This window comes from Sebastes umbrosus, chromosome 24, assembly GCF_015220745.1.
Source record: "Sebastes umbrosus isolate fSebUmb1 chromosome 24, fSebUmb1.pri, whole genome shotgun sequence".
In the NCBI taxonomy this organism is placed as follows: domain Eukaryota; kingdom Metazoa; phylum Chordata; class Actinopteri; order Perciformes; family Sebastidae; genus Sebastes; species Sebastes umbrosus.
The window spans coordinates 3,036,669-3,064,302 of NC_051292.1; the positions used below are offsets into that span (position 1 = coordinate 3,036,669).

The 27,634-nt window shown below is 40.6% G+C and overlaps 2 protein-coding genes across 7 annotated transcripts in view; both read left to right on the top strand.

Moving 5' to 3' along the window:
• The window catches only part of LOC119484008 (multidrug resistance-associated protein 4-like), a 221,378-nt gene that overhangs the window by 145,556 nt on the left and 48,188 nt on the right, over positions 1 to 27,634 (top strand). The window lies entirely within an intron of this gene.
• col5a2b (collagen, type V, alpha 2b) lies at positions 1,912 to 26,225 on the top strand. Of its 6 annotated transcripts, XM_037761634.1 has the most exons (56): positions 1,912 to 2,210; positions 11,136 to 11,348; positions 12,281 to 12,499; positions 12,575 to 12,799; positions 14,096 to 14,112; positions 14,210 to 14,242; positions 14,360 to 14,392; positions 14,781 to 14,834; positions 14,925 to 15,017; positions 15,142 to 15,219; positions 15,313 to 15,357; positions 15,475 to 15,528; positions 15,655 to 15,708; positions 15,990 to 16,043; positions 16,158 to 16,211; positions 16,341 to 16,394; positions 16,537 to 16,581; positions 16,665 to 16,718; positions 16,805 to 16,849; positions 17,128 to 17,181; positions 17,541 to 17,639; positions 17,738 to 17,782; positions 17,888 to 17,986; positions 18,091 to 18,144; positions 18,487 to 18,594; positions 18,711 to 18,764; positions 18,859 to 18,957; positions 19,393 to 19,446; positions 19,536 to 19,634; positions 19,718 to 19,771; positions 19,850 to 19,903; positions 19,989 to 20,042; positions 20,126 to 20,179; positions 20,289 to 20,333; positions 20,452 to 20,550; positions 20,651 to 20,758; positions 20,930 to 20,983; positions 21,145 to 21,198; positions 21,364 to 21,417; positions 21,540 to 21,593; positions 21,673 to 21,780; positions 21,865 to 21,918; positions 22,003 to 22,056; positions 22,173 to 22,334; positions 22,423 to 22,530; positions 22,631 to 22,738; positions 23,196 to 23,249; positions 23,339 to 23,446; positions 23,572 to 23,625; positions 23,729 to 23,836; positions 23,919 to 23,972; positions 24,057 to 24,164; positions 24,322 to 24,679; positions 24,760 to 24,950; positions 25,047 to 25,289; positions 25,363 to 26,225. In XM_037761634.1, the coding sequence occupies exons 1-56, from the start codon at positions 2,117 to 2,119 to the stop codon at positions 25,507 to 25,509; spliced, it is 4,986 nt and encodes a 1,661-aa protein (XP_037617562.1). In that variant the 5' UTR covers positions 1,912 to 2,116; the 3' UTR covers positions 25,510 to 26,225. The 6 variants fall into 6 exon arrangements, with proteins under 6 accessions (XP_037617562.1, XP_037617563.1, XP_037617564.1 ...); XM_037761635.1 differs by lacking the exon at positions 16,805 to 16,849; XM_037761636.1 differs by lacking the exon at positions 11,136 to 11,348 and having other exon boundaries at positions 1,913 to 2,210.

Genomic DNA, 27,634 nt, shown 5'->3' on the forward strand with positions numbered 1-27,634 from the left:
TTTCTGGAGCTTTTTCTTTTTGGATAACGTCCACGTTTTCAGACTGCTGAGCCTCTCCACTCACAGTGTGTGTCCTCCGCACGATCATGGGCCGATCTGTCCTGTGGTTATACTGCTGTCTAGTCTATACATCCAGAAATAGCCTCGATGTTTTAGGTTTTAAATGCCACATGTAAGAAGCTTGTTTTTTTTTAAACCACAAGAGCTGAAGTCAGTTTTCTATACATCTCTCTCCCTGTAATCTTTTTACATCTTGGCCAAACGTGGTCTTGTAGAAGCTATAAAAAGTAGTCATCACACTGCAATTTACACTTAGGCGTGCAGCCAGGAATTTCAGGATTGAAGCCTGAAAAAGTGGATTATAAGTAGCTCTCACCTGGAATCACCTGGTCAGACTTTAAAGCTGTGAGAGCAGGTGATAAATAGCGACTTTACAAGTGCACTCGCAAATTATTTGCAGTACAGCTGTGACAGATAATTAGAAAAGTTGGACCACGGGTGCAAAAAACTTGGAAACATGGAAAATGCAAAGTATAAGTACAGCTTTTAGACCAGCTTGAAGTACTACAGCCCCAAAAGTACAATCATTACATGACATCTGATGCTTTAAAATCATCTAAAGTGGCTGTTTCAGGGGCTGACACTTAAACGGATAAAAGATATCTCCTCTAACTTCATCACACTGCTTTAAAAAAAACCTCTGAATGTACACGGAGCTGCATATGATGGAGGAACTGTCTTCCCATCTGCTCCAGTTTCTGTCCCCCGTGGCTCTCTGACTCTTTAATGGGAAACCAGTCTGTTCTTACAGCACCTGAAACACTTCCTGACCCAAGTTGTTGCTGCAAAGGAAACAAGTGAAATCCACCTCATCCTCTGACAGAAATGTGACTTTAGGAAGGATTTGATAGCTCAAAATCACTCATTAAGAATACAGTATTCTGTGTACGAATCACTACTGGAGACGACGGCAAAGATGTTTGTTTTTGTTCTCCACCTCCGGGACATCACCTCAGGGACCGGCGGTCTGCTCGACGCACCGACTTGGCAGCGCTTCGCCCTGGAAAACACATCAGATGGATGTAACATGCACATTGTAAACCGCTCAAGCAGGAGTGAACGGATTTAGGTGGGCGAGAATTTCAGGTAGATGGCAAAACAAACGTTTATTTTTGGTCTGAAGGTTGCTTTATTTTCAACAGGTACAATCAATACAACACTAATACCAAGAATTAATTAATATAAGAGTTCATTCAGCTTTAGTTCTGTGCTATAATGTGTAAATAAACACCTCCTCCACCTTCAGTTTTGCCTCTGAGAAACTTATTCTCGGGGTTAAACCTGCATACGTTTATTTTTTGGCCACTTGGGGGCAGTGCTGCAAGTTGGAAACACAACACTGACATATTATCGCTTTATAAAGTTGTTGGCTAACGTGTTAGTGCTCTATTAATAAAGTTATTATCATCATTATTATCAAAATTAGAGGATGATGGAATGATCTTTTCCAGCAGCAGACATAGAGGATTGCACTTGAGGATATATATTATACATCTCTTTTAAAGCTTGATCCTTATTCATCCATCATGTCATTTAAATTGCTGATATCAAAACTTGAATCATGAAGACAGGAATCATTTGGTGGTTTAAGTCGAGCAGACGTTATTCTTCAAGGTTAAAGGTCGTGCAGCAAACTGTAACTCCTACATGTGTCCTTTTTTTACTCTGAAAATGTCCTGAAATGAAACTCTTTTTCCAACATCATCATTCAGCCCATCTTCTTTCATCATGGACAAATTTCATACAGCCTTTAATTAGCTGCATCTTTCAAAGCGACTTGTAAGAGCTCGAGGAGGAGGTTGGCCTTGAAATAAAGCAAGAAAAAATGATGAGAGAGGAGGAGGAGAGTGAGCGAAGGAGGGGGTGAAGAGGGAGCTTGTTTCAGTTTGCAGTAATCGCTCATCCAGGAGCCTGTTCCTCTCAGGGATATTTGGATTTTTCAGTCTGGATGCTGTAGCTCGGGGTTGGACTCTCTCTCTCTCTCTCCTTCTCTGACTTCCTTGTGTGTCTAAAGCGGCGGCTGTGTGTGAGGACGCTGTATGTCTGGCATCCAGACATGGGCCCCTCGTTATGCTCTAGGATTACTGTCTGCCTGCTCATCACCTTGGCTCAGGTGATCGCCGTGACCTGCCAAGAAGATACCAAGAACGGTGAGTGACAGCCGCCCAGATATGACTGCTCCTCCTGTAGCTCTGATTGGTTTTCTGTGCTGACACCTGATATGTTTCAGTTGCTGACAGGTTTATGCAACACAAAATGAGATATTCTTCTGCTTCTGTGCTGAAATAAACATCTGTCCCATGCAAATATGCAAACTGTATGTTGATAAAATCACTCTGGAGACGTTATTTTTGCTCTATCTTGTGTATATGTCCTTATTTTCAGTGCTGTTTTCAGTGTTTCCTCCTGTTTTGCTGTCTTCAAATGATTCATGACTTTTCAACCAACTGTGAAAACATTTACCTCTGTATTTTTTATGAAAGTTATGTTTGTCTTTCCCATTATGTTTCTGATTTATGATCTTTTTTTTCACAATCCAGGAAGTGGTTTGGGAAGTTTCTCATGTCTTGCAGATTTTTGTGTGTGTTTTAGTTTCTAAGTTAAACTGCTCTGCCTCCCTGCAAGTGGACCACACTGGCCTTGTGGTTTTGTGAACTAAAGGTTAAAATCACACCCACAACCCAGACCAGAAAGGCTACCTTAATTAGACACTTTTTCTGTTGGAGAAGTGATGATTCAGCCACAAAACATCTTGTAAAAGCTGCAATCCTTTCAGGAATTAATTAGAGATGGAGAAAGTGACAACAAGCTCCAATCTCTTTGTGCAAAAGTGCCCTGATATTGAGGCTAAATCTGCCTCACACTGCTGAGACAAAAACCTCCAAATCAAGATCTTAAAGATGGAGATGTGGCGACAAAATCTCTAAAATAAAATGTCCCCTCTAGATGTGATCCTGGGTCAAAAATATCTCCCCCCCTACAGGCTGCAGCGCCGGGCTATTTCAGTGCGAGGTCGAGGCTGAATGATGGGGTTCTGAGTGCCACGGCTATAATGATGTGGCCTCGCAGATGGGACGGACAAAAGCAGGCCACTAATTTTGGTCAGACTTCAGGCCAGATGCAGACAAGACACACCCAGAGAGAGAGGATGCTGGATGTGAAATATGCTCCACTCGCTTCCATCCAAGTTCACCTCCACTGGAGCTGAAAGAGCAGAAAGAAAGAAAGACTTTACTTATAGATGTTTATTCTTAAAGGTCATGACGTGTGCAGTAGCTGCTACAGGTGTGTCATTACAGGACCAAACCTGAGGAGGGGGGTTGAGTCTAGCAATTAAAAGAAAAATCAGTCAAAATTAAATATGACAAGAAGTCTAGGACTGCAACTAATGATTATTTTCATTATCGATTAATCTGTTAAATGTCTTGTTTTGCCCAAAAGCCAAAGATATTCACTTTAATATGATATAAAACAGAGAAAAGCAGTAATTTTCCATATTTGAGAGGCTGTAAGCAGTCATTTTTGCATGAGAAATTACTTTAACATTAATATTATTTTTCCGTCAATCAACTAATCGATTAGTCAATGCAGTTCTAAATGAGTCGTAACTTTTCAACAGATGATATAAAGGCCTCCATGGGGTCTCCTTATGGTCTTGGCTAGCTGTTCCCACCTGTTTCCAGTCTTTATGCTAAGCTAAGCTACCCGGCTGCTGGCTTCTTATTTACCGTACAGACATGACAGTATTATCGATCTTCTTATCTAACTCTCTAAAGTGACAAAGCGTCTTTCCCACAACTATTCCTTTCATATCAATATATATATATATATTAGCTATATTATGCATCACTGTTGCATGAAAAGGTGTTTGAATGACACGATAATGCACAAGTCAAAGGCGTGTAATAAGAACGCCGTTCTTGCTTTTAAGTGAGTCATTTGTACGCCATGTAGCTAGTGACGTAGAATAAAAGGTCAGAAGGACTGCTTGTTGTGGTTACCGGTGCTCGAGCCGTAATTGTTTTGTACAATACATTAGTCTACTTATGTTGCGTTGTTTCCATTTGGATTTTATTTAGTTTACGTACTTATTTTAAGGCCAACCATGAGGTTTTTCCTAAACCTAATGAAGTGATTAAGCCCCCTGCTGGTACTGCACCTTCATACACATGTGCAATATTCACGCCTCGGCACTGACACTCTATCCTCTAGTGGACAGGCAGGTCTTATACACACTTTGACGCGATATATGTCACGTTATGTTGTGTTACATTAGTTCAAAAATTTGAACTTGTTTTAAAATGAAGCTCCTTTCGTTCCTGTGAATTATCTACAACTCCATATGAGGGTCCCAACCACCAGTTTGGGGACCAATAAGCAACATTATGAGGACTGGAATAGGCCAAACTCACAGCAGATAGTTTGACTTGTCAACGTAGGAAAAGCACAGGTGTTACTAATAACACTAACGATGGCTCATTTCAATGCAGGTGTGTCAGTGAGCCAGCAGGCACGACACCTGGACCCTGATATCAAAGCAGCTAAATGTAATTCAGCCATCATCAATTTCATTATTTGCACCTGTGATATTTCATCTGCAACAAGTCAAAATGTCTTCTGTGAAAAAGGCCTATTAAGACAGTTTATATACATCACGATCTCAGAAATCAAGTGTAGCTCATGGGTCGTTTTAAGATGCTCTGTTTGTTTCTAAGGTATGATAGCTGCTGTTGTTGTTGTTGTGAAGAAATAGCTGAACAGTTTGAGATTTATGATACTGGCAGTCGGCTTGTTAAGACGTCGACGGGCCATTTAACATTTCAGTGTGCTGTTCTTGGCTTTGTGGATGTGAATAGTTTGAGACTTTAAATGGGAGCGACCAACATCAGCAGGCTGAAGTTTATCTGTATCTCTCTGCACACATTGTTTCACTGGTCTCAAGGCTCATTTTAAGACTCAATATTGGATTTAATTGGCTGTTCTTTGGGTATTTCTTTGGCTATCTTACTGCAGTGTACACCTAATGCATGCAACCCAATCTCACGACATTATAAGGACATTCCACGTGTCATGAGAACGCATTTTAGCCTTTTCGCGTGTCATTTGTTGGCCTCTTTTTGCGTGTCATGCACGCAACAAAACTACAGTAACGTCCGCAGTTAGGTTTAGGCAACAAAACCACTTAGTCAGGTTAGTTAGGTGGATGTATGTTCCTTCTTAAATAGTCTCATTTGAAAGATTGAGGCCTAAAGAGAGGAAAGTATCAAGTATTTTACAAGAAAACTAGTTACCTGGTTGCAAAACCTTAGGGACAATAAGATAAAGAAGATGAAAAATATGAATCATCTTGTGACGCCTCTCTCTGATTTCCCCCTGGAGGAGTCCCAACCCCCCAGCCTGGGAACCTCTGGCCTATAAGGTGCAGTTTATGTGGGCTGAATATTGTTTAATAATAAACCTGAGTTCAGGTTTATGGGCGTCTGCAAACCACAAGGTCAGAGAGCTGCACGGACAGTTTCCACCACAGTTAGTCATGATAATTGCTCTCATGCAGAGCCGTAATCACGTTTAAATGCCTAAAACTATAGTTTTTATCACAGGAGTTTGCAGGTTTTAACTTAAATTTGAGCTTAAAAGAGCAATATTCCCAAACAAGGAAGTTGCAGAAGGAGAAATAAGACCTGTGTGGCCTCATTGGTTTATTGAATGCGAGCTGCTCCTCAGCAGGTTTGGTCGCAGTAGGCATCTCCTCCGGGTGTGGCACCTCTCTGCTCTCTCCCAAATAAAGGCAAAGCCACAAGTTGTACCCAAGCCCAACGTATAATACATCCACTGTGGTTTCCACTGAAATAACTCCTGCTTTAGAAAAGCAGCCTCTCTCGCGGGGAGAGGCTCCACCACATAATTAGTACTTATAGACGTCACTAAACTGCCTGGATTAAAATACGCTCGCAGCGCTCTGTCGTAGCAGGTGGCCATATCTGCTTTTTTCTCCTCTTTTTTAGTTTTGTACTTTTCTTTCTTTCTTTTTGAGAAAGACTGGAGGACAAAGAGGGTTCAGGATTTTGATCCTTGACCAGCAGAGAACACACAGCCAAAAATACACTGCAAAAAATCCACCATTTGACACATTTTGGCACAGTTTTCTGATGATTAGGCTAAAAATAGAAATATATGCTCATGAAGGTAGGAGTCTATGAGGAACAGGGATGGCAGCATCAGCTTCCAGTAGACTAAGAATATATTTCAAATCTACTTTACAAGCTAAAACGATTTTTAATAAAAAGAAAATATAGGTTGAGACATTTCATTTTGTTTTACTTGCCTTTAAACATTTAATTTAATTTAATTTAATTTAATTTAATTTAATTTAATTTATTTAATTTAATTTAATTTAATTTAATTTAATTTAATTTTATTTTATTTTATTCTATTTTATTTTATTTTATTTTATTTTATTTTATTTTATTTTATTTTTTAAATTTATTTTATTTTTATTTTTATTTTTTTTATTTTATATTATTTTATTTTGTTTTATTTTATTTTTCATTGTTTAATACAGGAGTGCAGGAGTTATGATGTTCATACTTATAGCGTTCCTCCAATGTTTAGATATTTTATAGTGAGAAAGTAATAATGAAAGTAAAGTAGAAAAAAAAAGAAAATAATATCAATATCAATAAAAAGAAGGTAATGATTAAGAATACAAAATAAATACATTAAAAATAAAGAAAAAGAAAAGAAAGTAGGCTAGTATAATGGTGCTCATACATTTATCGTTTATTCACACGTTTTCCTTTTTTTCTTGATATAATTGCACAAAAAAAATTAAATATATTATAGGACTCCATAGCCATATTTTACTTCTTTACCTCTTGATGAAATGACATGTTTTGTGTAGCATTATGTGCGAACATGAAAACTGTACGTCTCATCTTGTTTCATGTTTACAGTTGCAGACATTACTGTTGCAAAGATGATTACATCCTTGCATCCAGACACATTCATAGACACATTTAACAGCCAGGAGCTGTCAGGTCCAACCACAGTCTAGTCACTGACGTCCTATAGGTGCCTTGCTCAAGTGCAGCTGTCTGTCATCTAATTCTTAAATTAATACTTATTTTGGAAGTACATCTTTCTCTGAGGGTAAATTTACTTCTGCTCATTCTGCTTTCTTTTTACCGTCATTTTAGCAACAAGCAACATGTTATAAATATGCAAATCAAAAGCACGTCATCATGTTGTCCGTGCACATAAGCCATTAATAAAAGCATGGTTTTCTGACTGAAACTTGAGTAGTTTTGCAAATATGCAAGTAAACAACTTGAGGGATCACTCATGTAGTCATGAATGATCTGATGCTTGTCATTATGGTAATATTATTGTTTGAGTTTGGGCTGTTTTGTCTGTGTTTTCTTGTTGAATTGTGTGTATTTAAAGGCCCATCTAGGGACAGACTAGCTTAGGCTATAAATACTGTGGTATATATGAGGCATTGTTGCATTATATATATTATATATTACATAAATTGAATATAGTTTGGTGACTTGCGAGAGATAGATTAAAAAAAAAGGTAAAATTGAAGCAGCAACTCCATTAAACAGCTGGATACTACAACTCCCATAATGCAACACTCCTTTATTATACCCTCCAACATCTTTCAAACCCAATACTCAATATAAAATATTTTGTTATTTAGTTATTTACCAGGGACAGTGCACTTTATTCAACATTTCAGTTTCTACGTTGATGTAAATGTGCCAGATGCGCAGATATGTAAAATAATGAGAGTATGCAACGGCAGTGCCAGAGATGAGGTAGTATGATAACTCATGATTGCACGATTGGTTTGCTTTAAGCCATTTGATAATTGATGCTTGCTCTTAATTGAATAGGGACTGACTCAGTGAGAGAGGTGCAAACATCTGCAAAAATGTTTAATGTTTGTCCTTTTGTACTATGTGGCACTGGTGATAGTTATTTGCCTTTTGGTCAAATACGGCCAGTTTAACGCAGGCTTTTTAAGTCAAATATATTCTCTCCAACCCTGATGACATCACTCGGGTTATTTTCACCTTCCAGAGCCGCAGCAGACGACATTAAACTTTTTATTTTTTAATTAAAAACAGTTTTATTCACAAGCTGAGTAGTGCTCCCACGTGACTATAAACTGACTGAATCTCCCTTTAAGGCTACAGGGTCGTAATTATGAGGCTTTGTGTTAAACAGTTAGAGAGTTTATTGTCTGTTTTCTCTGCCTGTGACAGGAAGGAATCAATTCATGAAACAGTTTTTATTGCATTGCTTAGTAATGGGTGCAGCCTGCTGGCCAGAGGTGGAAAGTACAGTTCGATTGTGGTATTTAGGGGTGTCCTTAAACATTTGCATGTTTAATTTGATGTTGTTGAATCAATCAATATCCGTCCGCTGTGGTGTTATAAATGTTTCATGACCTTTGGGAGTATTTTAAAGAGGTGTAAATACACCTTTCACATGCACCTCCGGTCCAGATGTTCACTGCTGCTCTGCTTGACTCAGACAGCTGCACAGAAAACGGGAAGGTCTACTCCCACAATCAGATCTGGAGCCCAGAGCCGTGCCGAATGTGTGTGTGTGACACGGGCACTGTAGTGTGTGAGGACGAGGTGTGTGAGGACCTCAGTAACTGCCACACAGCTGTGACTCCGCAGGGACAATGTTGCCCCGTGTGCTCCACTGCAGCTCACGGTACAGACACTAACGCAGGTAAATCACTGCTTTATTCCCTCCTACTGGGAACACTGGTCCTTTCAGATGGTGCAACAAATCATTATGGGGTTTTTACAATCATTATTTTTCTAATACAAGACAGCAAAAGGTATTTTATGGACACACTGAAAGCCCAGAACAGATAATATCTATTGCTCTTTATTATTTGTCACTTTATTGTGAACTCTTTTGTCCCTGTCAGGATCCTGTAGGAATGATGAGTCATTGTTTCCAGTGATCTGATTGGTCAGTGCTCAGGCTGAACTAATGTTAACAGCAGGTGAAGTGGAGATGCTCTGGTAAACTTTAACTTCATCTTTACACCTTTACAGAGACTGTAAGTCAAGCCATGTGAATGATATGTCTTTATTAGTCTGCAAATTGAAATTGTGTGGAAACCAAGCCAAACTGCTGGTCAGGTTTTATCACTCCAACCTGCATGAGATCTGCAGTCATTAGAATTAAAAACACCTGTGAGTTCACCAACACAGAGACATCTAGATGCAGATTAGAGTTTTTACATAGAGATATAATGATCTTCTGGAGGCAAAAATAACATAGTTTAAAGGAACAGTGTGTAATCTATCAGCGGAAATGGAATATAATATTAATAAGTATGTTTTCTTTAACGTTTAACAGCAGTTTAGCCCCCAGGTGAATTTTCTATGCACCAATTTCTGCCTTTTCTGGTGGAAATATCTTTATTTCTTTAAAGGAAAACACAAAATTCAGACGCCAGGTGATAATTCAAAATATTAACAAAAATATAACGTAATAAAATGCAGTAATTACAAGACTGTCAAAATATTCAAATACACCATTTTAGTATCGGCGAAATTAACACATTTATACTCATCATGCAAAAACTGCATGTGGTTATCATAAAGTGGGCATGTCTGTAAAGGGGAGACTCGTGGGTACCCATAGAACCCATTTTCATTCACATATCTGGAGGTCAGAGGTCAAGGGACCCCTTTGAAGATGGCCATGACAGTTTTTCCTCGCCAAAATTTGGGAGCTGAAACAGAGCGAGGGTGAAAATAAAACGTTTTTTGAACATTAAAGTATGTAAACATGTTCTAGAAACCAAAAATACATGTATGAACATGAAAGTGAGCATGATAGGTCATCTTTAAATAGGCTTACTAGCGAAAAACCTCTTCTTAAGCTTTCTTAAGCTTTGTCCACCGAGGTTTTACCTGTCCTAGAAAGATCATTTCTGCTTTCAGAGAGCTCTGCCTACAAGTTTGCCAAACTGAGCTTCACATCTTTAAACAGGAAGCACGTCTGTAGGTGGCAACAGTGGGTGTTATATTCCACAAACTACCATGCCAGTAGGCCTGCACATACTGTACTAGTGAGTGTTACTTTTGCTGCTTGCCTTCACCACAGGCTCCACAATTCAACCTAAGGAAACCAGTTTTCCCTCACTGTGTTTACAGGTTTTCTTTTATAGCAATTACAGACCCACAAGAATCATGATTGTTTTCTCTTGGTTTAAACTTGTGGAGGAGTCTGGATTAGCTCCACTGGAGCAGAAGTTTAGATGGTTTCTGAGCTAAAATAGACTAGCTATTATTGTGACTATACTTTCCATAGTGAGAACAAAGGAAAGGGGATTAGATCGATGCAGTTTAAGGGATTAAACTGGAGGGTTTGATGCAATAAGTAATGCAATATCTGAGGCAAATGTTGCTGTAGGTGTCATGACTGAAAACCCCATAATGATGCTCACCATCACCGCCAACTGAGAGGGAATCACCCACACTACTGATTGCTGTTCTGTCTCATGAAGATGCCTGCACAGAAAACGGGAAGGTCTACTCCCACAATCAGATCTGGAGCCCAGAGCCGTGTCGGATCTGTGTGTGCGACAAGGGCGATGTAGTCTGTGAGGAGGTGGTGTGTGAGGAGCTCAGTCACTGCCAAACAACCGAGGCCCCCGAGGGCGAGTGTTGCCCCGTGTGCTCCACGGCAGCACCACGTCCTCCTAGCACGGACAGTAAAACTGGTAATAAATATTTAAGAAGCATTTTGATGTTTGGCAGAGCAGAGTTGAACGTGGGTTCCATAAATATCCACATTTACACATCCTCCTTGGGTGTATCTATGTGGATGTTTATGTGGTTTTAAAATAGAGGAGACTAGAATGATTGCTGTGCAAGAGAAGATCATTTTTTTTTTCATGATGCATTGGATCTCTCCATGCTTATCTCTTGGAGAAAGGCAAGACTGAAAACCTAGCATGCATAATGATGTGTTACACACCAACTTCCAGCTGACTAAAGAGCGACCCCGGGTACTGATTGTTCTTTCTCATGAAGATTCCTGCACAGAGGATGGAAAGGTCTACTCCAACGATCAGATATGGAGCCCAGAGCCGTGTCGAGTCTGTATATGTGAAGTTGGGACGGTGGTTTGTGAGGACGTGATATGTGAGGATGTAGGGGACTGCAAGACCACTGAAACCCCCGAGGGCGAGTGCTGCCCCGTGTGCTCGGCTGCAGCACAGCGGCCTCACACAGACACTGAAACTGGTAACGGTGGATGCATCCTGGTTGTTTCCTTGCAGTGTTTGTGTTGAGTTTACTCAACTTCAGCAGTCGGACAATCCTCCCATCTGTGTCGGGACTGCTGGTGCTCTTTGTCTCCATCTTCTTCAACTCCATCATGTGCACACAACCTGGAAATGATGTTCTTTTTAATCCTATAATGTTGTGTTCAAAGTTTCCCATTGACTTCACCATCAGTTTGCAAAAGGAATACATTGACTTTTTGCCTCATAAGATCACTTCTCAACTAACTTTGGTAGCAAGTTACTGCTGCACAAAAGGAAGTTGAGCAAGTAACTTATTAACCAAATAAGGTGTATTCTTCTGGGAAATTGTCACCTCCTTCGTCATGTTGTTCATTGCACTTCATATGCACTTTTGATGATGCTAGTTGCCACATTTATTGGTCTTTACGCTTATTGTGAGTTACTTTCCATTTCAGCACCAATTAGGCTTAAAGTATTTAAATGAATTGTTTCTTTCTTTAAAAAAGATGCACTGTTTAAAGCCCCTATGTGTAGAATTTGTGACTTTTGTGACTCCCATTGGTCGTATCAAGAAAGACAATGGTGCATGTCATGACACCTTTACCAAAAAATCTACACATAGGGGCTTTAAAAACATGCCTATTTGCACCGTTTTAGAATAATTTGTGGCATGAAAGTTAAGCATGTTGGAGTATGCCATTAGAATTTAAGATTTATTGTAGTATTTAAAGAAAAAGTTTGACATTTTGGGATACGCCACGCTTTTTTGTCAAGAGTTAGACGAAAATAATACCACTCGAACATCTGTCTATATGCTAAATATGAGTGTGGTGTCGATCTTCTCATAACTCTTGGCAAGAAAGCAAAAAAGCGTAAAATGTTGACCCTGCAGATATTAATTGAACCTCTTTACGTTTCTGTTTCATAAAGATACCTGCACAGAAAATGGAAAAGTCTACGCCCACAACGACATGTGGAACCCAGAGCCGTGTCGGATCTGTTTGTGCGAGATGGGGACCGCTGTGTGTGAAAACGTGGTCTGCGAGGACCTCGGCGACTGTCTGAAAACTGTGACCCCAGAGGGCGAGTGTTGCCCCGTGTGCTTGACTGCAGCTTCAACATCAACTCCCAGTGCAGACCCCACAACACGTAAATGCTTTTTATAATCCTGTCATGTTATTAGTAGTGCTTCTTTTATTAAAAAACATCTGTCCTCTGTTGCAGCTGCAGATGAGAAGAAAGGTGAAAGCTGCACGGTCGAGGAGGTGGTCTACGAGCACAACCACATCTGGAAACCAGAGCCTTGTAGCGTGTGTGTTTGCGACAATGGCGTCGCCATCTGCGACGAGGTGCAGTGCGAACTGATGCCGAACTGCGAGAAGGTCGTCACGCCTGAGGGACAGTGCTGCCCCGTGTGTGAGAGCTTTGCCAGTGCCAGCAGGACGATAGGTGAGGCCAATCAGAATCCATTTGTACCGGGTCAGGTACATTTGGCACTGCAAAGCTGCAGCCATTTTTAAAAATGGCCACCAGATTGGCGCTAAATATTCCTAAATGTTGCAGAAAACTGACTTTATGACTCTTGATGATGTCCAAGGTGTGTCTACTCATCTTGAACAAACCTTGGACATCATCAACAGTCATAAAATCATATTTCTGCAGAATTTTTTTTAAAAATGCCACGGCCCTCAGGGGCCAGATTTGCAGCGCCCCGATATCTATATCTTTTCCTAACATATAAACCTACTTTTGTGCCAAATATTTATGAATATTTCAGCTTAGCTGCCCCCCTATTGGTGCATAACAATAAACACAGTGCAAAAGTATAAGAAAATGTACAATAGAAAATGAAAAAAAATATACGAATATGTGCAAATCTGTTTTATTAAAGTTTCTGTTTTTACAGTTTACAGTTGTGCAGGAATGTGCAAATTATTAGTTTCACAGTCCAGTGTTTATTAGAATTAGTTATCCCAGTAATTTATTATTTAAAGAGGCTGAAAAGCAGTGATGTCACAGTGTGCAGACACGCCTTGGATTACACTTCTACATCACTGCTGCAGGATGAGAAGCTAAAACACTGGAGGTCAGCAAGATTTTAAGTGGTGTAAAGTTAAGACCTTTATAAATAAAAGTTACAAACAAGGAAATAAAGGGAATCTTGTAGTTGTAGTTACCAACCGTGGCCACAAGAGGGCGTTAAAACTAATTTTATGAATATGATGTTACTGTACTTATTATTTAGTTGAGACTGTAGCTAGTTAAATCTACTTTTTTATTTTTCAAAATATTTTATTTTAATTTGTGAACAATACAAAGAACAATTAAACAATACATAGGTAAACAATATATTATTTATATATTAATTAAATATTATTATTATTATTATTATTATTATTATCAACAATAATAATAATATTAATAATAATAATAATAACAATAATAATAATAATAATACATTTTTACTTTTGTTTTGTTTTGCTTTTTTCAGTTTTTTTATTTTTAAATTTGTCTTTGTTTTTATCTCTATTAATACTTTCTTTATTCCTTTATTGTTTTTCCTGTAAATTTCACTTTTTCACTATAAAACACAATATATAAACATTGTAGGAATTATATAAGTTTGAACATTAAGTAAATTAAATATAAAAAAGCTACATAAATCATGTAGGTTTAGGAGGGTACATCACTGTGCAGATTGAAGTTTAAATGTAATTAACTTTCTTTTTTATGTGTTTTCTACAGAAATTATGGGCTACAAGGTAAGTCCTGATTAATTCTGACATGATTCATATTTAAAAATATATAAATATTATTGTTCTCTAAATTAAACAAGTTTTAAATACGTTTCCTTTATAGGGACAGAAAGGTGAACCAGGTGATATCCCATATGTAAGTACTTTTTTATACAAAAAAATATATATATTTCAGCTTCCAATGAATAATAAAGTTTTAATTTTCAGTGTGTTTTGTCTACAAGGTCTTAACATTGTTTTTTTTTACACTCAGGTGTTAGGGCCTCCTGGACCTTCAGGACCCTCGGTGGGTTTTTCCTGCTTTTACTCTCTCTATTGTTTCTGTGTTTACTCTGATATATGTGCACAATTAGATAATATATATATATATAGTTGAAATAGATGATTAGATTATAATAATGTCTATGCACTAATTTGGACACTAGAGGGCCTCAGAGTGTCATAATGATTGGACACAGAAAACTGAAGGATGTTATTATAGTGCAATAACTTTAGTATTGTTTGCTGACCTGCTTTCTAAGAAGGCCAAAGAAATTAAATTATATAAACAATATTCTGTGCCAATATTACTATTACTATATTATCATGATTGTGATGTAATGTTGCACATGTTTAACAGCAGTCTGCACACAGGTAATTTAACATATAAATATAATATCTATCGTGTGGTTCAGGGTCCTCCAGGAGCTCAGGGACACACTGGACCACGAGGCTTTAAAGGCAGACGGGTGAGTCTGAATGAATACTATTGACGCTGTAAATCTACAAACTAATCTGTTAATGGAAACAGCCAACAATTAACTGTCCACACCCTGCAGGGATTTGAGGGGCCTCCAGGATTTGACGGAGAGCCCGGTGTGCCAGGAAATCCAGGAGAGGCTGGATCCCCAGGCCATCCCACCCACCCCGGGGTGAGTTTATCTCAGAGTCAATTAAGAAATCTGCATATTCTACAGAAAATAAACCCACTCCTCTACAGTTTGTTTGAACATTTCTTTGCCTAACAATCATCTTTAATAATTTTCCTCCCAAAAGGGCAACCTGGTGTCTCAGATGGCGGCCGGTTTCGGGGAGAAGTCTGGCATGATGGCTGGGATGATATCAGGATCAAGGGTGAGTGCTGCACTGGAAATTATATATTTTACATATACGCTAAATTTGTATGTACGCTCATAAACCACGGTGTATGAAATGTCGCTATTTCAGGGTGAAGCAGGACCACGAGGACCTCCAGGGACGCCTGGAGCACAAGTACGTTTTGGCCTCTTAGCGAAGATTTAAAGGCTTCATTTAGATTTTATTTTAGCCTGTTGTCATAAGAGTTGATCCCTTATATCATAAGTGACTATCGTTATCTCTTCTGTTCAGGGTCCAAGTGGTGGTCAGGGAATCCCAGGAGAACCTGGAGACCCAGGACAGATGGTAGGAACAGTTCTACTTCTCCATATTATATTTTATATTTGATGCTCAAATCCACATCCTCATAAACATGCGATGAGTTTAGAAACGTTTGAGTCAGTCGTGATGGTTCTTTGTGCTTGTTCACAGGGTGAGCCGGGTTATCGAGGACCAGACGGGCCTCCAGGAAAAGCTGGAGCTGATGTGAGTCAAACATACAAGATACATAATCCTTGTGTGTTTATTCGAGAGATGAGGCACTGAGTCTGCAGACGCCTTCTCTAGTCTTTCACTCCCTAACCTTGAACCATCAGAGACACATGCAGGTGGTTTCACATAAACACAACAGGAGAGACAGAGGTCCATTGTAGTTCACACAGGGCACAGAGAGCTGATTATACACTACACATCCGCTTGAAAATGCAGAAAATACTGTTCATATCATCAGTAATGATTCATCAGGAATGATCTTTTTTCCTACACAGGGAGAATCTGGACCTGCAGGAGCTACAGGAGAACCAGGATTTCCAGGATCTGGGGTAACTCAGTCACCTCCGAGTCTTAATCATAACCAAGCAACACATGAAACATTGATTCTGCATATTTATAATATAAAGTAACAATGTGAGTGTTGATTATTTGTTTCAATGCAGGGTGGAAGAGGGTTCCCAGGACTTCCAGGTCATCCAGGACTGAAAGGTCCCAAGGTCAGCCGCCCTAAACCTAGCAATGCATGCTCCCTGATGAAAAGCCATACCAAGCTTCACTTTTCATTTTCATGCTTTTATATGTAAGAAACATCAAGAACTTATTGTGATTTTAAATCTCCCCAACAGGGTCATGGCGGTCTTCTTGGGCCAAGAGGCGAGTCTGGAGCGGCTGGAACCAAGGTGTGAATTTATCATCTAATCTTCATCATATTATTAATATATTAAGATGATTATAAAGAACGTATACCATTGTTTGGGCTGCTAAGAACCCCTTTAAAGATGTTCTTTGCTAACTTGCACATTGTGTCTTTGTGTTCTGTAGGGTAAATCTGGTACTCCGGGTGTGATGGGTGCTGCAGGCCCTCTGGTAGGCAACACATTTAACAACTCATCACCTCATACAGAGTCAGGTGTGTTTCATACAGATGCTGAGCTGGTGTTTTGTTTCAGGGACCAGCCGGCATGCAGGGAGAACGAGGCCGAGCCGGACCAACCGGTCCTCTGGTAAGAAAAACTAAATTATTTGTTTGGGAAAAGTGCAAAAATGTAAAAAGGTGTTGCAGTTTGAGACGTTTTCTTTTTTCTTTCAGGGAAAACGTGGAGCAGCCGGCCATGTTGGCAAACCCGGACCTCTGGTAAGGACTTCTATCTACTGTAGAAATGTACTTTAAAGCAATAGGTACTTTTATTTATTAAAAGCCTAACCAGGGACAAGGTCTGCAAATTAGCAACAGCTAGAAGTCCGACATAATAAAAAAAAGATAATAAATATGCTTTCCTCTATTGCTTTAAATTTCTACTTTAATGCATCACTAGTTTTTGGACATACTTTATCCAGATAATACACAGATTGTGAACAAAACAAACTGATTTTGTATTGATGAGTATTTAACAAAACTTCCTTTCACTACAGGGTCCAATGGGAATCTTCGGTGTTCCAGGTTTTCCCGGTAACGCAGGAATGAAGGTGAGATTTGGGAAGTTTCCTGTAACATTACTCCAGTTTTATCTGATTTAGCTCACAGAGAAATCTTGGATTTTCTCGTAGTAAATTTGAGATATTGGTGGAACTGTACTGCCAGACCAATAGTGTGACTGTTGCGTAACAAAAACACACATTGACCATTACTTCAGTTCATTACGTCCCAAAATATACTGCTGCTGGATTCAATTTGGAGCAGATAACTTGACATGATCATTAGTAGAAAATGAGTCCTTTATTTTATCACGTCAAACACCAAACCATGCCAAAATATGAGCTCTTAAATCTCAATAAAAGACTTTGAAATTGTATTAAGAAGTTGTTGAATCTGTCCTCTGGTGCAGGGTGAACAAGGACCAACAGGGGTCAGAGGAAGTGCAGGACAGCAGGGTACCAGAGGGGACGTGGGTCACGTGGGACCGGCTGGACCGCCAGGACAAGAGGTGGGTTAATTTTAATAATTTAAATATGTGAAAGTGAGCACATCCTGACGGACTGTCTTTAGATTATTAATTAATATAAATAATAATGTTTTGAACAGGGTGCTGAAGGACAGGACGGAGCTCCAGGAAGCCGCGGCTCATCAGTAAGTGTAGCTGCATCAGTTATGGATGGACTGTTTTAAACACTATTTCTGTTGTTAATGAATGTTTTTATTACATCTACATCTGCTCCTCTTCCTCCTCCTCAGGGTATAGCAGGTGTCCTGGGTCCATCAGGGTTGTTGGGCCCACAAGGTCCCCCCGGCCCCCAGGGAACTACAGGAGCAGAAGGACCAAAAGGACAATTGGTACGAGCTTCCATTGCATCTAATTTCCTTTTCCTTTGTCTAAATATGAATGCACTTGGATCTTTAATGTTTTGACCTCGAGGTTGTCTGATGATCTTTTCCAGGGTGAAGTTGGACTGCTTGGATTCAAAGGAGAAGCTGGATTCAAGGGAGAAAGAGTAAGACCTTTTACAATCCTAAAATAAAGACAGACCGTCCTCCACCCACCACCCTATAGGTCGTCTGTGCAAGCAGCTTATTACGACCCATGTTTACCTTTATTGTTAGGTGGCGATCTTTAGTGGCCGTAGTAATTATGAGGGGAGCAAAGGAGGAAGTCAGTTACTATAAAGAGCGACAAAGTCCGCTTAGCGAGGAGCTCAGGGAGCGATATTACGAATCCTACTAACCTTGATTTACATAACCTATGTAACAAATGTCGTTTGGATATGAGGATGTGTTGAATAAAGAGCATAAAAGTTGATTGATATTGATCGACTGATTGTTGATTGCTCGGTTAGGGCGACCATGGTATTCCGGGTCCTTTGGGCCCAATGGGAGAGGACGGAAAGCGTGGACCACGAGGTGATGGAGGATCCGTCGGGCCTACAGGACCTACAGGAGAGACAGTGAGTCAACCTCGTCTTAAAGAAAACTATTTATACGATCCTTTAAGAGTAAATTTAATGATCTCACAGCCTGAAATGTATTGGAAACTCACATCTCCAATCTGGATTTGTTCTAGGGATCTCCAGGAAACCGAGGTTTCCCCGGTGGAGATGGTTTACCAGGCCAGAAGGTGAGCTGACTTCACATCAAACTAACTAACTACTGTTGTTAATTGTGATTATTCCAGACCATGACGTGTGTTTCTGTGTTTCTGAACCAAACAGGGAGCTCTGGGTGAAAGAGGACTGTCGGGGTCGACCGGCGCCAAAGGTTTAGATGGAGATCTAGGACGTAATGGAGAGCCGGGTTTAACTGGAGCTCGGGTAAAGCAGACACATCCCATGTTGTCACTGTTTTGTGTTGTTAATTGATTTCCAGTAATAAATATATACATATATTTGCAAAAAGCAGCATATTCCTCCACTCCCATGTTGATAAGAGTAATAAATACTTGACAAATCTCGATTGAAAGCCCTATTTTTAAGACATCTTTTTATAAACTCCCTCTTTAACTGGGTGAATTTTTGGTGAGTAGGAACATACAGTACTTTGTTTATTTCAAGCTTCACCTAAAACATGAAAGAAAGCCGACCAAACAGGCCTTGAACCACATCAAATCCATGTGGAATGAAGTGGAAAACATCAGGAATATTGTTCTCCGTCTACAATATTGATATATTATTAACTTCTGAGGAGAAGCTGCAGCTTCAGAAGCAGGTATCTGAGGCTGTTCTGTAACTGTGTGTGTGATTTCACAGGGTCTGACGGGACTTATTGGCGCCCAGGGATCAGAGGGAAAGCTCGGACCAATGGTGCGCCAACAGTTTCATCACACTTCAAAGTTTCACTACATACCAAAACAACTAGATACCAAATTCAGTAAATCTTTCGATCTTCCCAGGGCTCAGCAGGAGATGATGGCAAACAAGGCCCAGCTGGTTCTGTTGGAAACCGAGGTGGAACTGGACCCATGGGCCTGCCAGGACCTAAAGGCTTCGCTGTCAGTATTTATGTTGTTTATGCACCACTTTAATAATCAAATATTTAGTGCAGGAACAGATGATGACTTCTGTTGATTTCCAGGGTGATGCTGGGAAGCTTGGAGAGGCTGGCAGCTCTGGTGCTCCAGGTCAAAGGGCAAGTCATTTTCACTATTTATATAATAACATTTATACTAAATCATACTTATACTAATGGATACTATCCGTCCTCTAGGGAGTGAATGGAAAAGACGGAGAGGAAGGCGCTGCTGGTCCAGCTGGTCCAGCTGTAAGCATCTAACTGTTGATATAATCTCATCGTCAGTGATTTAATAACAGGATGTTTAGATGATGTAATATTTGCTTTTCTCCAGGGTACTGCAGGAAAGAGAGGAGAGCAGGGACCACAGGGACTGCATGGTTTCCAGGTACACTGCATCCCATAGTTATTCAAATATAAATGTATTGTATTGTTATTAGCATTAAATCAAAATTGTTTGGTGTTTTTTAGGGTTTGCCCGGGGTGCCAGGACCACCTGGAGAGTCAGGAAAACCAGGAAATGAGGTACGACAGTTAGATCATTTTTTAAATTAGGTATATACAATGTTGTGTCATCAGCATACTCTGTAGTTCTTCTTATCGTATTACATTAAGCATAATGTGTTTTCTGCAGGGTCTTGCTGGAGAGGCTGGTGCTGGTGGAGCAACAGGTCTAAGGGTAAGTCCAATACTGGTCTCACACCTGATTTAAAGATGTAGGTCATTCACAGTGTTTAAATCGGTCACATTTAGTGTAATAAGTGTTGCATGACTTTATCCCCTGGTTGTCCTCGCAGGGAGAAAGAGGCCCTCCTGGAGAGAGAGGTGAAATCGGGCCCAATGGGCTGCTCGGAGCCAAAGGTAGTCCAGGTGGACCAGGATCAGATGGGCCAAAGGTATTGGAGCCACTTGAAGAACCAAAACCTTATATAATAATTTATTGCATGTACATCTTTACAGTATGCCTCACCGTCGATATTTTTTCGTACATTTTAGGGTAACCTTGGATCAAAGGGTGCTGTCGGAGAGGCAGGAGGTCCAGGACTTATGGGGATGCCCGGAGAGAGAGGACTATCCGGACCTTCAGGCCCGAAGGGAGACGCAGTACGTTAAAAGAACAGAGATTCTCCACTAATATGACTCCTAGTAGAGCAAAATATCTGCTATTGATGTCTGAGCAAGTTCTTTGGGAGTTATCAAAAGTGGTTCTGGGAAATGTAGGAGGAGAGGAAGGGTTTAATCTGAGGCACTGATGATTCTGATTTCTTCTACCAGGGCTCTGTTGGAGGGGCCGGACTCGAGGGTAACGCCGGAGCTGACGGAGCACGGGTGAGTCGTCTCAACATGACGTCTGGACTCAAACTATACTGAAGTTTGTGACGAAATATTTCACCTGATGGCACCACGACTGAAAATATATTCACTGTTAGACAACCAGTTTTTTTCTGTGTAATATGATAATCTAATATATGTTTTCATTTTATTAAAAGGGGCTTCCTGGTCCCGTTGGACCCGTTGGTTCCGGTGGACCCAACGGAGAGAAGGTGAGCTCAAAAACACACATTTTTGCATGTACTTTAAACCTGGAAATGTTCATGTTCATGTTCATGTTAAATCTGTAAAATGACTTATGATTCCAGTTTTAAATGAAACGTACATATAAGATAATCCAAAAGAATTAATTTGACATGACTGTTCTTGTATTTCAGGGTGAAACCGGCCCACCAGGACCTACAGGACGCCGAGGAACAAGAGGAATTGCTGTGAGTAGAACATTTTATCAGACATTACATTTACGACATAAAATTGGACAGAAATTTGCTTTTCTATGAGTTCTATTTCTTCTTGATAAAATGTGTATTTGTGTGTGTGATGATATTAACAGGGTTCTACTGGTGACGCTGGTTCAACTGGTGCCGTTGGCTTCCCTGGAGCTGGTGTAAGTGTCCGCTAAAGACAGATTAAGCATCAAAATACAACGATGAATGTGAACCAATAAAGGCTTGTTTCTGTCCCAGGGTCCTGATGGTCAGTCTGGGATCAAAGGTGACACTGGTGAGCCGGGTCTGAAGGGAGAGGGAGGATCACCTGGACCACAGGGGATGGCTGGGAAATCAGGAGGACAGGTAGGACTACAGAGTAGAAACAACAAGTCAGGTGATTACATTTAATCACTCCGATTACACTGCTACTTATGTGTGTGTTTCTAGGGACCTGCTGGTGTGACTGGACTGAAAGGTGGCAGAGGAACTCAGGGTCAAACGGTGAGTTATAGGCTCCATATTTAATTTGTTCTTCATGTTATTATCATTAAAGTTCATCTTATCGGAAGTGTTTTCTTCCCACAGGGCTCTCCTGGTTTCCCTGGGTTGCCTGGAGGAGTTGGAACAGCTGGTGCTCTTGTGAGTTGATTGGTTTTAAAAGTTATTAATTAGACTCTCAAACCTGCTGCGGATTCATTAGGTCACATTTGTACTTCCAAAATCTGGACTGAGGGAAGATCATGTGTGTGTTTCAGGGTTCTGTTGGGGCAGACGGGCCTATCGGTGCTCCAGGAAAGTCGGGAACTCCTGGCATTGTTGGGGAGAACGGCGCTCAAGGACGTCAAGGCGAGAGTGGAACTACAGGTGCACCTGGCACCTCCGGAGAGAAGGGAGACTCTGGAGAGGACGGCCCAGGGGTAAGATGAGCATCTTTAAGTCCACAAGTCCAGCCGTATACAAATAAATCCTGAGATGTTTCAATTTGCTCTTGTGTTTCTTTGTCAGGGGCCTGATGGTCCTCCAGGACCGGCTGGCGCCGCAGGACAGCGAGGCATCGTGGGTCAGCCTGGACTGAGAGGAGAGGCGGGCATGCTGGGACTGCCAGGTCCTGCTGTACGTATTCCTTCTATTTGTTTTAGCCACACAAAGCGACACTGTGTCTTGAGATCTTGGCGTTGAAAACACTGAATATTTATTTAAACTTTGTATTTAGGGTCCACCTGGAAAAAACGGAGCTACAGGAGTTCAGGGCGGCACCGGGCCGGCTGGTGGAGTCGGTCTACCAGGAGCCACCGGGCCAAAAGGAGACGCTGGTCCTGAGGTTTGTCAAGTCCAACTCAGTCATCACACAGCTTATATTTATAAGTGATTAGCTGATGTTTTTATCTAGAGACACTTACAATCAGTGCTGGTTATTTCTTGAAAACATGAACCACTGTATTACTCCGATTTCAGCTCCAAAAACAAGACTTTCTGACTATTTGGTATTTACTCATTTGTCAAAAATCGGGTATATCGAAGCTAAAGTATCTTTAATATTGCAATAATATATCAGATTGTTATTCACATATATGCAGGTAAGCCTTTTTCCTGCTGCAAGTAGTGAAAAAAACAGGAGATTTACATTTAACATGTTTTTAAATGGATGTGATTGCTTCAGTGGAACCAAAATGCCCCAAAATAAGTTGTTTCTTTGCTGACGATTCAGCTTTTTATGTCTGTACTTCCCAAATCTTCCCATGGTTAAGTTCATCACATCATTACCTGTGTTTTTTCAGGGTGTTACTGGAGCAGAGGGGCCTCCTGGGACGGACGGTCTCGTAGGAACCAGGGTAAGATTAAACACATAGTGTGTTGTTTTTTAAAAGTACCATGCATACAGCTGTGTGTACTAACCACTGCCTTGTGATTGTCTTTCCAGGGAGACAGGGGTAACACTGGTCTAGAGGGTCTGGCTGGAATTGCAGGGTCTCCAGGAGGAGAGGGTCCTATTGGACTGACGGGCAGTCCAGGACAAAGAGGAGATAACGTGAGTTTCACAAACAGAAATGCAACAAATTTTTTATTTAATATGCTACTTTACATCCGTCAATCACATATCATATCAATTGCAAAGTCGGCTGTGTCATGTCTCTTTGCTTGTTTTGAGTTTAGGGTGGCAGAGGCTCCATTGGACCCCCAGGACCAGCTGGAGTACGGGGAAAAGTGGTAAGCATCACATGAAACAACAATTTAACAATTTAAAATCAGTGTAAAACTTTGTATTTTCCAATGTTATGTGAAAATTAATTCATCCTGCATCTAACTATAGGGCCCTCAAGGACCACAGGGAGAGAAAGGAGGAGTTGGAGAGGTCGGAGAGAGGGGCCAGAAAGGTCACAGAGGTTTCACCGGTCTCCACGGTTTGCCAGGAATCACTGTAAGCAACATGTTTATATATTAGGCAACTTAAAATACTTGTAGTCCTGCAGATACTTGAGATACTTCTGTTTCTATTTCAGGGAACCACAGGGGATGCTGGAGCGATAGGTATCGTTGGACCAGCTGGGCCGAGGGTAAGTAAGCTATAACAGCACCATGCAGTTAATTTTACAATCAGTCTATTGTAAGTGCAGCTAAATGACTCTTTTGCCGTATAGGGTCCTCCAGGAGTGTCGGGTCCTCCAGGAAAGGAAGGAAACATTGGTCATCCTGGACCCATGGGTGCTCCTGGAAGCAGAGGCTCCAGTGGAGACATCGGGGCACAGGTGACACAAGATTTACTTTTTTATATTTCAAACAATCATCTTATTGGTATCATCCTGAGAGAAGTACGGTGACTTTAATATTGTGATCAGCCCGAACTTGCTTGGCATAAATTAAGTTGAAAATAATACTTCATATTAATCTTTTTTTTTTTCTCAGGGTCCACCTGGTGATGACGGACCATCCGGTCCTCCAGGCTCCCCTGGACCTCCCACCGCGGGTGTGGAAGACCTTTACGCTGGCCTTTACGATTACGACGGGATGGGTGGCGTGCCAGAAGCCGCGGAGTTCGTCGAGGACGACGTGGCTGCTGTTGCTCCTCCGCTCCCAGACCACAATAAAGATGAAGCCCTTCCCAATAAGAACGCAGCCGTCCTGCGTGCCGACACCGGAGTCCATGCCACGCTCAAGACACTCAACGGACATCTGCAAAACCTCCGCAGCCCTGACGGCAGCAAGTTGAACCCTGCGAAAACCTGCCAGGACATCAAGCAGTGCTACCCTCTGAAAAAGAGCGGTGAGGATTTTTCTGTTTAGACATTTTCAGTTATGTTTAGACCACATGTACTCTAACCTAATGATGCACATTTAATACAGGTGAGTACTGGATTGATCCAAATCAAGGAAGCACAAAAGACTCCATCAAGGTCTTCTGCAATATGGAAACTGGTGAAACCTGCATCTCCGCCAATCCGGCCAACATTCCCCGCAAAGCCTGGTGGGCGAAACCCAGTCCCATCACCAACAAACCCATCTGGTTTGGAGCAGACATGAACAGTGGAACTAAAGTAAGAGATCAAAAGATATGCATTTTGTTTGTTGGATTTGTTTTATTCCAAACTTTATAAAAAAAGAAATCATGTCAAATTCACCTCTAATTTCAGTTCCGCTATGGAAATGATGAGGAGCAGCCAAACGCGGTGGCGGTTCAGATGAAGCTGCTGCAGATTTTGTCCAAAGAGTCGCACCAGAGCATCACCTACCACTGCAGGAACAGCGTGGCCTATAAAGATGTGAGGACCACCAACCTGAAGAAAGCTCTAGTCCTCAAAGGCTCCAACGGCCAGGAGCTGAGAGCGCTGGGAAACAACCGCCTCCGGTACACCGTCATTGAGGATGGCTGCACGGTAAGACATTACAGAATATTTAGATTCGACAGTGAAAGATTGGAAGACACTTATCTGTTTTTTTTTCCCTCAGAAATCAAACGGCGAGTGGGGCAAGACGGTGATCGAGTACAGGACTCAAACGTCTACCAGGCTGCCCGTTGTGGACGTGGCCCCCGTGGACATTGGAAAGCCAGATCAGGAGTTCGGCCTAGACATCGGGCCCGTGTGCTTCTCATAAAACAACCCAAGATGGACAGAAAATAGCTCTTTTTAGAGGAGTAACATCATCACCAGAAAATTATAGTATATGGACTCCTCTTTCTGTGAGCGTACAAGTCGACGGAGGTTAGATTCTTCTACACATGGCTGCCTTTCCCAAAAGCTGTTGAAGTATGCGAGAGCTGTGTGACCGGTAGGACGCTGACATAATTTATTCACCTTGTCTATAAATGTACAATCTGGAGCACCAGTACTCTACAGGGAAATGCATGTGGGTGGAAAAAATATGAGGTGCTAACATGAAGAAAAACAAAGAGTTGAGATGGATTGTAAACTTGCATAAACTGGAAAAACAGCCAATAGTATTAAAGCTTAAAGAGAAACTGTTTTTTTTTGCAATAAAAGCATTTTCATGTGGCTTTCTTTCCAGTAAATGCACATCCAGAGGTTTGTATAGGGCGAGAGTTAATATAGCAATGACTGTAGTTTTTAATTTTAATGGAATAAAAAATGCAAATCAAGCTTGAACCTAAATTATTAAGTTCTGTGCAGGAACTCATTTACTCTTTAAAAAGAAAACCCCTTTGTATCTCCTTTTAAAAACAACTGTAAATGCAACATATGACTGTAAATTGCAAATTATTTGTTTGTTGTTGAATAAATGTCTTTCTTTGGAGTGACGGTGCTCTTCCCACAAATACAGGACAGTTTAATAAACAGTCGGTTCCCCCCCAAGAAAAAGAGTTTAAAGGTGCTATTGTTGAGCATTTATCTGTTTTTTTCCACACTAACTGACAACTTGATCGCTGACGACACAGCAAAACCACGTGATACCAACGTCGTTGTACTATTGGCTCACAAGACTTGTAAGAAATGGGGACCAAACGTCTGATATCTTCCACAGAGATAAACAAAACATTCATTTTGGACCTGCCAACATTTTTTAAATGATTAATTCACAATTTGTCTACATAAAAATGTTATTAATATAACCTTTAAATGAGCTCAGAAATGACAGTAAACCATCTCACCACTAGAGAGAGACAAAGCTTTTCTTTTCAGTCATCAAATCAGAGTTAACTGCTTTCACCTGACACCCCAGGTGAAAAGGTCTTTCATTAGATGGACTTTAAATGAAAAAACACATCAGGGCTCTGAGTGTTGAAAGCTAGGAAACATGTGTCTTACGATAAAGCAATACAAACTGTAGTGTCAACTTACATTCCAGACATGGATTTATGCTTTATCAGTGCTGCATTAGTGCTTATTTCTTGAAATATAACAACACAATGGTTTACTGGTTTATAAAAGCAGCTTGAAAAGGTGTCCCGGCTGCATATGGGTGTCAAACGAGATGAAAAACAGAGCCAGTACAGAAAGAGAGAGGGAAAGAGAAGGCGTCCCTACAGGAAGAAAAAGAGCCAAAGTTCAGGCAGCACATGTTTCTGGGTCGACCTCTCCTCTCTGCGCTCGTTGAAAGACGTGACACTCTCGCCGTTTCCTGCAGCCCGTGCTCGCTCCACATCTGTCGAGGTGGACATTTTTAGCCGGGGCTGCTATTTTCATTTGAGCTTGGAAAATTTGAGAGCAGGTAGAAAAGTGAGGGGGAAAAAAATCTGAGCTGGGCTCTTCTGGGAGCTCTACAGTGTTTTGCTCGAGGGGATTTATACCCTGAAAACTGTGTTTTCAATTCAAACCTTTACCACACTTTCTTTCTTGGAAGTCAAGGAAGTTATTTCAATGATAATTTCATTGTTCACTGCTTCACAGAAAACAAAGAAAAACCACAGATGACTACAGAACATCACAGACAGAAAAAGAGAAACCATACAACTGTTATTACATTTTAATATTGATTTTATTTAATCATTCATTCATTATTGTGTTTATTATTCAGTTTTTGTGTTATGTAATAGAATTTTAACTTACCATCCTTTTTGTTTTATTGTCACTGTTGGATTTATCTTACTTTTGTCATGTAAAACATGTTTTCGCCTGGCTTTTAACAACACTACAGACTTAGTTTAGTAGTATAGTGGTCACTAGTTTTACAAGTATTTGATCATAAACCAAAGAATTGGACAAATCCAAAGTTAGACCTGAAGGTGCAGAATGAAAGGTCAAATGGATTACCAAATTTATTA

What these genes read in the sequence shown, in the direction of transcription:
- col5a2b (XM_037761634.1), top strand. Translation starts at nt 2,117, where the DNA reads ATGGGCCCCTCGTTATGCTCTAGGATTACTGTCTGCCTGCTCATCACC. An exon ending in CTGGAGCGGCTGGAACCAAG is followed by an intron (nt 16,395 to 16,536) that starts GTGTGAATTTAT and finishes TGTGTTCTGTAG; the next exon opens with GGTAAATCTGGTACTCCGGG. An exon ending in CAGGACCTAAAGGCTTCGCT is followed by an intron (nt 19,635 to 19,717) that starts GTCAGTATTTAT and finishes GTTGATTTCCAG; the next exon opens with GGTGATGCTGGGAAGCTTGG.